The 11,423-nt window shown below is 43.4% G+C and overlaps 1 protein-coding gene across 3 annotated transcripts in view; it reads left to right on the plus strand.

The window, feature by feature from the left end:
• Positions 1–11,423, plus strand: part of STON2 (stonin 2) — a 139,464-nt gene that overhangs the window by 123,517 nt on the left and 4,524 nt on the right. For all 3 annotated transcript variants that reach the window (XM_028098643.2, XM_088024488.1, XM_088024489.1), the window contains 2 exons: positions 3,159–4,997; positions 11,101–11,303. In XM_028098643.2, coding sequence (XP_027954444.2) covers positions 3,159–4,997; positions 11,101–11,303 — 2,042 coding nt within the window. The remainder of the gene's footprint in view (positions 1–3,158; positions 4,998–11,100; positions 11,304–11,423) is intronic.

Genomic DNA, 11,423 nt, shown 5'->3' on the forward strand with positions numbered 1-11,423 from the left:
TTGTTTTTTTTACATATGAAAGTCTCGAATAATATAATAAGGAAGTTTTAATAAAAAGAGGCTCAGAACTATGGACTCAGAAACAAACTGAGGGTTCTAGAGGGGAGGGGGGTGAGGGGATGGGTTAGCCCAGTGATGGGTATTAATACAGGAGGGCACGTATTGAATGGAGCACTGGGTGTTACACACAAATAATCATGGAACACTACATCAAAAAAATTAATTTAAAAAAAAGAGGCTCAGAAAATATATGACCTAATCTTTGCAAAAACAACTGAAGATGTCTTTCATTCAATGATAAATGCTGGAAAATTAAGAGCTTACAAATAAGGAAGTCAGTGTTAATAAGGGATTATTTTTTAAAGTTGTATTTGTCAGTCCTTGGGTTCACCCCAAGAACTGCTTTATTTTCATGTGAACTAGAGACCACTTTTGCTTTTCATCTGTAAAAGTATCTTTATTAAGACATTTTTTCTTTATAAATGATTTTGTAGAAAGAAAATCTCATTTCCAGAAATTTGACGTATGCCCCACTACTGCCCCAAATGATGGATTTTTAAAATGGATTGTAATCATGGGAGATGAAACTGCCAACAGAGAGACTATTTTGTAACAAAGTCTTTTGATTCTTTTTAATGGCTGTCAAAGAGAATATAGAATCTCTAGAAATTAATTTAATTAAAAATTTTCCCTGCAGATTTAAAGAAACTTCATTTAAATTGTATTCGAAGTCTCATGCTTCAAAACTGTCTAGGACTTGGTGTGATTTTAAATAACTTCACTTAAAAAGGAATTTATTGTAAAAAAAAATTATGTTCACTGGAGACAAAGGCCTTTTTTTCCCCCCTCCTTTCTTTTTTGGCTTCATAGAGGAAAATGAGAAATGCTATTTTGGGGACAAGATTCCCAACAGAAGGGAATCCTTTGGCCGCAAGAATAAACAGCTTTGGCAGAAAAGCACCCTCCAAAGGAAAAGGACTTTGGCTTATTCAAACTAGGGAGTGGTGATGAGCCCCAAGGCAAAAAGGATCTCCCTGGTACAGGGGCTGGGTCGGTACCAAGCTGTTTGGGTGGGAACAGTACTGTTACAAAAGCGCCTTAGAGTGGCTTCATAAAGAATTGATGAGTTTTGAGATGCACTCCTTTTCCAGTTGTCTAGGGAGGATCAGTTACTGTTCCAAGGAAGTGATTATATTTTACTCAGGGCCACATTGTTCCCTTTAGCCTTTGGTACAATCATAATAGTAGTAGTAGCAGAAATGATGGTAATAAAATATAAATCCTAAAAACCTGGGTTGTTTACTGACCCTTTTCCCTTCATTTTCCAGAAAATAAATCACACATCTGCAAAAGTGGATTAATGATTAATTTGAAGGAAAGTCTCATTTTTAATTTTAAAAATGCTTTGAAATCCTTTTGTAGTTGCTGTGCCTACAGAAAACACTTTTTTACCCATTATATTTCTGGGAGGAGTGTGGATATGTGTGTATGCGCGCTCACATACTTAACCTACATTTTCAAAGTGACGTTTTCAGTAGAGGGAATTACTCTTTGTTTGAACAAATACATTCGGAAAGATGAGTAACAAGCGAGCCATCCCATCCACACGTAATTTCACCTGCAATTACGTGTGGCATTGCTAATTTCGTTTGGTTAGATATTCGTGAAGGTTTAGTGAGGTGGTCAGAAAACTCAGCTACTTGACTCAAGCACTGAGCATCGATTTCTCTTTGATGCCAGATTACTGGCAGCAGAAACAGTGGGTGGAATGGTAGCAGAGATCCCCATACACATTCCTCCAGGGACAGAGAAAATAGAGCTGCCCCCATGCAAAGTCTCTTTTCTCACTTCCTCAATTAACAAACCTTTTACCGAGTATCTACTATATGCCAGACACACACTTGTTTTCTGTGCCGTTCCTTCACACAATCCACTCCTTGCTAAAGGCTTCAATTTCTCCCTCCCTTTCCACAGTCCCAGCAGATAACACAGGGTCTTTATGCTACCTGAAAAGTTTGGCTCTTTCCCACATGGAAACTCAAGTCCTGTATCCCCTCCCTTGAAGGCCCTGCTAAGGTGGAGTTTTTATTTATAATAACCCCCCTTTTCCCCCATAAGATAAATAAGCCCCAAGTGGAAGTGGATGGAAAAGTATTTTAGAGAAAAAAGAAGAGATTATATTAGGAGTGTTTTCTCATGTTACTACGTACTTGTAAATGTTTTAATGGCTAGATCTTATTCTATTGTATACCCTAGTTTCTTAACATTTACCCAAAACTTGGTTCACAATTTGGATTTATTTCCCTAGGGCAAAATTACTAAGTTATTGTTTATGCACATTTGTAAAACCCTTAATACAAATTGCCAAATGACTTATAGAGAGTTTATGGCAACTTACAGTTCCATTAAAGGTCTGTTTACTGTTCATATCATGGTACCCTTACCCTCACTGAAGACTAAAAACTTTAAAAATGTTCACTGATTGTTTTTAATTTACATTTTTTTTATTACTAGTGAGATTGGACATTTTTTCACATGCTTATTAGACATTTTTAGTTTCTCTCTCCTGAGCTATCTGTGTATGTCCCTTGTCTATATTTCTGTTGGAGTTTTTATAGTCTTCTTGTTCACTTGTATGAACTTATTTCATCTTAAGGGTGTTGATAATTTGTTTTTAATATTTATTGATCACATTTGGGTGAAAATCCCTCCAATTACATTATTTGCAATCACTTAGAACAGATAATTTGTTTTGCTCAATGAGATGAGATCAGCTTTATATCATCTTATGTAGGAGGTGGTTTTCAATGTCTAAAAATTAATGTATACCTTAGAGCATAGTAAGGACAACATCTATTCTAGAAACTTCTATCAAAGGGAGAATGTATAAGAGTTAAACTACAAGGGACCTTGGTCCTATCGGTGCTCCTATATTGATAGACCCATTTGTATTCTTACTGCATTTGATGTGTGGCCCCTGTGCTGTGCTTATTACAAAATTATAAGATCTGTGCCTAGACTAGCGCTTGACACAGGTAATGAGCTGCTTTGGAATTTCCAGATAAAATTCTAGTCATCCTTCATTCCCATACCTCAGTTTCCCAAACTTCTAAGAGGCCCTGAGTAGCAACCCTCATATGTTCTCCTTTTTCTTTTAGACAGTTCTTCCTCAGTCCAGGAAGATGAAGAGGTAGAGATGGAGGCTATCAGCTGGCAGGCCAGTAGTCCAGCCATGAATGGACATCCTGCCACTCCACTGACCTCTGCTCGTTTCCCCAGCTGGGTCACTTTTGATGACAATGAGGTCAGCTGCCCTTTGCCACCAGTCACCTCTCCCCTGAAGCCAAACCCACCACCTGTTGCATCTGTGATCCCAAATGTGCCTCATCACTCAGCTGGGTCATTTAAGAAGAGGGAACGTCCCAAGAGCACTCTGATGAACTTTTCCAAAGTTCAGAAGCTGGACATCTCATCCTTAAGCCACCCACCTTCCATAACCGAGGCTCCACCTTGGAGGGCAACCAATCCTTTCCTGAATGAGACTCTGCAGGATGTCCAACCCTCTCCTATCAACCCTTTCATTGCTTTCTTTGAGGAGCAGGAGAGGCGCTCCCAAAACAGTTCCATTTCCAGTGCCACAGGCAAGAGCCAAAGAGATTCTCTCATTGTCATCTATCAGGATGCCATCAGTTTTGATGACTCAAGCAAAAACCAGTCCCACTCTGATGCTGTTGAAAAACTCAAACAACTCCAGATTGATGATCCTGATCATTTAGGCAGTGTGACACTACCAGATGATGACCCTATAGCCTGGGTTGAACTAGATGACCACCCACCTGGTTCAGCACTGTCCCAGCCCAGGGATGGGTGGCCAATGATGCTAAGGATCCCTGAGAAGAAAAACATCATGTCATCTAGGCACTGGGGACCCATCTACATCAAACTGACAGACAGTGGTTACCTGCAGCTGTATTATGAGCAGGGTCTAGAAAAACCATTCCGTGAGTTCAAGCTGGAGATCTGCCATGAAATTTCGGAACCCCGGCTCCAAAACTATGACGACAATGGCAGGATCCACAGCTTGCGAATAGACCGTGTCACCTACAAGGAGAAGAAGAAATACCAGCCCAAACCCGCTGTGGCCCACATAGCAGAGAGGGAACAAGTGATTAAGCTGGGCACCACCAATTATGATGACTTCCTGAGTTTCATCCGCGCTGTTCAGGACCGGCTCATGAATCTGCCAGTGTTGTCAATGGACTTGAGCACAGTTGGCTTGAACTACCTTGAAGAGGAGATTACTGTGGATGTCAAGGATGAATTCTCTGGCATTGTGAGCAAAGGAGACAACCAGATTCTCCAGCACCATGTCTTGACACGGATCCACATTCTGAGTTTCCTCTCTGGGCTGGCAGAGTGCCGCCTGGGCCTCAACGATGTCCTCATCAAAGGGAACGAAATAGTTTCCCGGCAAGACATCATGCCCACCACCACCACAAAGTGGATCAAGCTTCATCAGTGCCGTTTTCATGGGTGTGTGGATGAGGATGTATTCAACAACTCACGGGTTATTCTGTTCAACCCTTTGGATGCCTGCCGGTTTGAGCTCATGCGGTTCAGGACAGTATTTGCGGAGAAGACCTTGCCTTTCACACTCAGGACAGCAGCAAGCATCAGCGGGGCAGAGGTGGAGGTGCAGAGCTGGCTTAGGATGTCAGCCGGCTTCTCCTCTAACCGAGACCCACTCACTCAGGTTCCCTGTGAGAATGTGATGGTTCGTTACCCTGTGCCCAGTGAGTGGGTGAAAAACTTCCGCAGGGAAAGCGTCCTGGGGGAAAAGTCTTTAAAAGCCAAAGTGAACCGGGGGGCGAGTTTTGGCTCAGCTAGTATGTCTGGCTCTGAGCCTGTCATGAGAGTCACTCTGGGAACTGCCAAGTATGAACATGCCTTCAACTCCATTGTGTGGAGGATAAACCGACTGCCTGACAAAAATTCAGGTAGGTAGTGGTTTCTCTTCTGTGCAAATTGCCACATGGTCACACGAGAGCTGGGGTCCGAGTTCCGCATTCTGTTCCCCTATGAAGGGCTGGGTTTTGTTGTGTGACAGAAATAAGGTTAACGGAGAGGTGGGACCAGAGAAGCAAAAATACTTGAGCAAAAAGTAAGTAACAAACACGAATGACCTAGTTCACTCCGTTTTCTCACTCCCTTATTATCCTACTTCTAGAAAACTGCGTTATTTTTCTCAGCTGAGCTGCTAAGCAGATTTGCATAGCAATTTATGAATTTGTATTCTTTTTCTGACTCATGTAAGTATTACCTGTGGCGCCGGAAGCTGTGTATTTCTAGATCCTAGAAAGCCTCTGGGTTCTGAAGAGATATCTTTCTCACTGCCTTGAGTAGGTAAAGGGGCGAGTTTATGGCCAGTCATATATACAGTACAGGTGAGGAGTCAGTCTAATGATTCTAGTCCCCCTGTGCGAGACCTGTCGGTCATAACATCTCCAACTCAGAGTTGGGATTTGAGGAGAGGGAAGAGGAAAAAGGGCGTCTGATCAGATCAGACTGAAGATCCAGTCAGGACCAGAAAGTCCAAAAGGGCTGAAATTCTATCAGACAAAAAGTAAAGGAAGGTATGTTTGATTTAAACAAAGAAAGCAAGCTTACCAGCCCTAGCTCGGTTGCTCACAACTATCAGGGATGCTTTTGTGCTTGAGTGAGCGCAGAAGGCAATGACTTTCCTCAGGGGTCCAGTGAATTTAATGAAATGACAAAACTAGAGAGTAATCCAACCAGCTGTAATAGCCTTATTTCTTAGAGTAAGTTTGAGTGACCCCAATGACAGGCAGTAAGCCCATGATCCTATGATCCTTGAAACCACTTCTCTTCTTGTTTATTATAAACTTCGCCCATTTGTTAACGAAAGTGGATATCCTAGCCAAGCAGAAAGGGTAAGGTTTGGAAGGACCCTTGACGGAGATTTCCTTCTCTTATGCAAATACTCCTCTTCCATTCTCACTATTAAACCCTGATAGTATGTTTAGAGTCTTCATTTCCTGTGCTGAGTGTGGAGTGGCTTTGTCATCCCACCCAGCATGGGACATGATGTGACTGCAAGAGGCAGTACGATCTGGTCACCTCCCCAAGCCGTCGAAGCAGTGCACACACACACCGGGGCATTCTGTGCCAGACACTGGGTGTAGTGGTGCAAAATGAAGAGACAATTGGACCTCTGTGTTTGAGGCTGGATTTGCCAGACACCCCCATCCCCACCCCGGTTTCTAAACTGACAGGATTTTTAAAAACAAAGTCTTCCTCTCTGTGCTTGCTTATTCATTTCTCCTGAAATTGGCACTGTATTCGCCTGGTGATAGCACTGTGATTTCTACCTCAGCCACGGAACCCGTCTGAACTGATGGAGGAAAGGAAAAGCCCTGAACTCTCCTTTGGCACAGAAGCCCTTGAGAAGAGAAGTGAGGTGGAAGGGGGCAAGTTACTGTTGAACCTGCTGGAGACTTGACGTCCGAAAAGACAAGGCCTCAGGCTTATGTTTATTGGAATGTTTGGCCCTTCAGTTTGTTAAGCATGGATTCAGATCACTTCATTATGGAATTACTGAGCCTTCAAGGTAGAAGGGGCCTTGGGGATAACTCAGTCAAACCTCTTCCTTCTATAGATGAGAAAATTAAGGACCGGGAGCAACATGACTTGTCTGAAGTCACAAAGCCACATCCAGGGGTCTTTTCTCAATAACCAAGCTGCCTCTTAGTAGAGAACACCAGATAGACACAAACATGAAAGAATTTTCTCTAAGAGAAGAGAGATTTGCAGTTTTCTCAGTATGTATACATCTATCTCATTTGTTTCAAAGTTCTTTCAAATATTTAACAGTACTGTATGAGGGGGTTTTGGTTATAAACAGCAAAGACAACCAAGAAAAAAAAAAGATTGTTGGAGGGTAGCTCAGAGAACTGAAGGAAAGGTTGGAAAGGTTGAGCATGCAGGCTTACAAAGGATAGCTCTTGGAAGCAGAACTGAGATGTCTCCTCAGGCTGCAGCCACTGGGACAAATCATCACAAGCCATTTTCTGTCCTTGTGCCACCTGGCTCAGGAGTCAAGGGGAGGATAGCGCATTTTGACTGACATGACATGCAGTGCTGGGGAAGATTATTTCCCAAAGCAGGGTGGGGGGAAAGATTGTTACCAAAAGAAAGGGGAAAATGGGTGCAAGACAAGGGAAAATGTAGGTCTTCAGCAAACACTTGCCTTAATGCTTCCCAGCAGGTTAGTGTTCAGTAGGCTCAGGGCCAAGGAAATGCAGCTTATGTATTGCAAATGTATTCCCTGATTACTGGAACCTTTATTTGTGAAAGATTTTTTTTTTAAGATTTTTATTTATTTGTTTATTTGACAGAGAGATACACAGCGAGAGAGGGAACACAAGCAGGGGGAGTGGGAGAGAGAGAAACAGGCTTCCCGCAGAGCAGAGAGCCCGATGCGGGGCTCGATCCCAGGACTCCAGGATCATGACCCGAGCTGAAGGCAGATGCTCAACCACCTGAGCCACCCAGGCGCCCCTGTGAAAGATTTTTGAAATACAGGACAGCATAAGGATCTTTGGGAATGTTTCTCACTTAAGCTATCCCCCCCCCCCCACATCACTGCTTTTGCTGTTCATGGTTACACTTTTATTTTATTTTATTTTATTATTTATTTTATTTTATATTTTATTTTATTTTATTTTATTATTTTAATATTTTATTTATTTGTCAGAGAGAGAGAGAAAGAGCACAAGCAGGGAGAGTGGCAGGCAGAGGGAGAAGCAGGCTCCCCGCTGAGCAAGGAGCCCAATGCAGGGACTCGATCCCAGGACCCCGGGATCATTACCGTAGCCGAAGGCAGACATGTAACCGACTGAGCCACCCAGGCATCCTAGTTATACATTTTTAGTAACAACCCCACCCCACCCCACACACACACCCAAAAAGGGCTTCTTATACTCCTCCTGGCCAATGGTATATTTCTGGATAGGTCCCGGAAATTGGTAAGACCCTTTTCCGGAAACCTGAGATGTACAGGATCTGACTTGCAGTTAGATGGCAGGTTCTTAGCATTGCCAGTGCTCCCTGTGACCAGCTCCTATTCTCCCCACCCAGTGTGCCCTCCATTAGTTATCACCCCTTTTCTGAGCTCATCTTGGTCTTCAGACAGCTTTGGGAAGGTGCCTTTTACAGGTGATTTTTCATAATTCTCACACCTCCATTTACAGTAAAGGAGAGCAGGACCTCTGCGTGCTTACTCCTGCCTGCCGTGGCCCTGTACCTCTAGCCCCCAGCAGGCAGGGCAGTCAGACCGTAGGCAGCATGGGACCACTGGTCAGCACCCCGGACTCGCTGCAGCTACAGCAGGCTTGTCCCAGTCCTGCCGCCAAACGATTAACAAGCTGCCACTGGAGTCCAACATGGTTTAAACTGGCAGGTCCAGCCCAGCGGTGTTCATGTACAGCCACCCCTGCCTTCCCACCAGGCTATTCAAGGACCCCTTTCACCCTGACCCCTAGAGCTTTTCTTAATCCTAGAAGGTACCAGAACAAGTCCTACTGCTTGCTCAGATCATCTGCCAGGAAACAAAACATTTTGTCCTGCATAGGTAGCTTTCTTTGCTGGAACTCCAGTTCTCTAATATTAGACCAAGAGAAAACAATTTCAATATAGTTTGCCTTTTATGAAAAATGGAAATCTGAATTTTAATGTTAAATTTTCTCAACTTCATCAAGGAAGATGACAAAACGTGTAGGTTCACTTAGTTCATTACCATAAATTAAACTATACTAGCTCTCAGAATTGCACTTTCCTACCTGTCCACCAGCCCTACACATCCATTAGTTGATGCTGGGAATCACGAAAGAATGCCACATTCATAGAGTTTGCTGTGAATACACTTTGGAGGGGTGAGCAGAGAGGTCAGCTTTATGCAAAGTAATGATTTCTCATTATTCCAACAATGTGCAAATAAGGGTAATTAGGTAATACTGTTGTTCAAGTTGCTATCGAATTAAAGTAAGAAACTCCTCTATGTAATTTGTAGTGATCTAAATCTATAGCAATACACAGAGAGGAGTTTAGGACATAATTCGGTGTCAGATCTGAGTTTTATTCCTAGTGCTGCAATTTAGTAGCTGTGTGACCTCAGGCAATTTACTTAAACCTCTCAAACAAATCTTAATTGTCCTCATTTACAGAGGAGGGTTATTAATACCTAGCTCATTAAGAAAGAAATTAGATAAGCTTTTAAGTGTTCAGGATAGTCTCTGGCCTGTAATAAATGTAAGGGATAGCTATGTAATTACAAATGTAATGTTTTAAAAAAAATCACATGGATTCATTTTTAGATACATGTAATTTTTACTATTATGTGTATCCAATTCAAAATTTCTTTCCTAGAAGCCAGTGCAAATTTCTCAGTTTCCCAGAATATTACTCTTTGGAAATAACCACTGAAAAATGTTATTTGTGAAGTAGAGCAAAACAAATACTTCACTCCGTAATGTTTTCCTTGGAGAGCGGGTGTGTATGTCCTCACTCTCTGAGATTAAAAAGTCCTGCCCAGGCCAATAAAGAAAATTGGAATTGTTTATTTGGGGAAGCTCAGATAACTAAGGGCCGTTGCTATTATATAATGAAGTCAAAGCCACGTCACATTGTTTATCCATGGCAAGTTGCTGTGTGGGGGTTCCTACAGCTCACTTCTCCACTCATGTCACCCTGCAAACCTGGTCTTGAGGTTGGGGACCCTATGGGAGGCTGTGACTCAGAGTGATTAAAACACCTCGGAGTCAGAGTGCTTGGGTTCAGTCCTCAGTCTGCCACTTTCCAGCTTTGACCTTGGCTAGTTTGCTTTTCCTCCCAAAGCCTTTGTTGTGGCCTCATCTGTAGAATGCAATGACTATGACCTCAAGGGATTGTTACGAAGATGCAGGGAGAGGGTATGTGGTCAGCATTTGAGACAGTACAGAGTGTTCAGCAAACCATGCTTTCAGAGGTTATAGCCACAGAACTGATCTCTCTCTTCACTCAGACATCTAATAACAACCCTCAAATGGAAATCCTTAAGTTTTCCATCCAAGTACAGTAGAACTAGCCATAGATGTATAGAATTGAAGAGCAGGAAGGGACTACGCCTGGCACTGTCCTTTACTACCCATTCCCTGTTTCCCCACTTTCCAAATCGGGATTTGAGGCAAGGAGAGAACAAAGGACTTGGGTGCAGGATCTCCGCCACTTAGCAGGAGCGCTAGGAGCCACATGCAGTACCCTGTTAGTCTGTGTCCTACCCAGTGCACCATGCACACCCTTCATGCATCTACGCTGTTTATAAGGGCTTCGTTATTTACATATGCCGTCCACCCACAAAAACGTGCCAAAGCATTTTTGCAAAAACACAAAACGCTAGGTGCCTGGGTTCAGTTGGTTAAGCGACTGCCTTCGGCTCAGGTCATGATCCTGGAGTCCCAGGATCGAGTCCCGCATTGGGCTCCCTGCTCGGCAGGGAGTCTGCTTCTCCCTCTGACCTTCTTCCCTCTCATGCTCTCTCTCTACCATTCTTGCTTTCAATAAATAAATAAAAATCTTTATTAAAAAAAAAACACGAAATGCTGTTGAGAAAACTCATCTTTCAAAGGGAACCCATTCCTTTGCTCCATGTGGCTGTCATTGTTGTTTTATTCGGTGCTAAGTGCTGCTCCCTTTTACTCCTTTCTGCCAGTCTACAGATCTGTGCCTCTGTTTCTGGCATTGGTGCTGGGTTCCCATCTTGCCCTGACCTTAGCAGGCAGAGTGACCCATTTTTCAGGCTGTGGGTTTTATTGCTAGGATATAAGGCTACTGCAATCAGATAGTTCTCTCAAAGGGTCTGAGGGACAGGCAGTGTGATTTCTGTGGAAGTAAATCCTCTGCTCAGCACTGGATGCTCTGAAAGACTGCCTGGTGCTGAGCTGGCAGGCAGTCTTCAGGCCTTCTTGGTAACTGAGGTGGCTCTGTGGTCCTCTCCTTCCATGTCTCTCTGAAGAACCTAATGTCTAGATTCTTTTTCTTTCATAGCTTCTGGTCACCCACACTGTTTCTTCTGCCACCTTGAACTTGGCTCTGACCAGGAAGTGCCTTCCGGATTTGCCAATCACGTGAATGTTGAGTTCAGCATGCCCACAACTTCTGCCTCCAAAGCCACTGTAAGATCCATCTCCGTGGAAGACAAGACTGACGTCAGGAAGTGGGTCAATTATTCCGCACACTACAGCTACAAGGTAACCTCGGGAGGCATCTGGCTAATGTGTCCAAGATCATTTGCTTTCCCCTCTCCCCTCCTCCCGCCCCCCGCCATCTTGTTCCCTTTAGCAGCGCCTGCCATGAATGCAAGGTGTTCT

This window comes from Eumetopias jubatus, unplaced genomic scaffold, assembly GCF_037043125.1.
Source record: "Eumetopias jubatus isolate StellerSeaLion01/CBP00866 unplaced genomic scaffold, mEumJub1_p1.0 scaffold_7, whole genome shotgun sequence".
Classification (NCBI taxonomy): domain Eukaryota; kingdom Metazoa; phylum Chordata; class Mammalia; order Carnivora; family Otariidae; genus Eumetopias; species Eumetopias jubatus.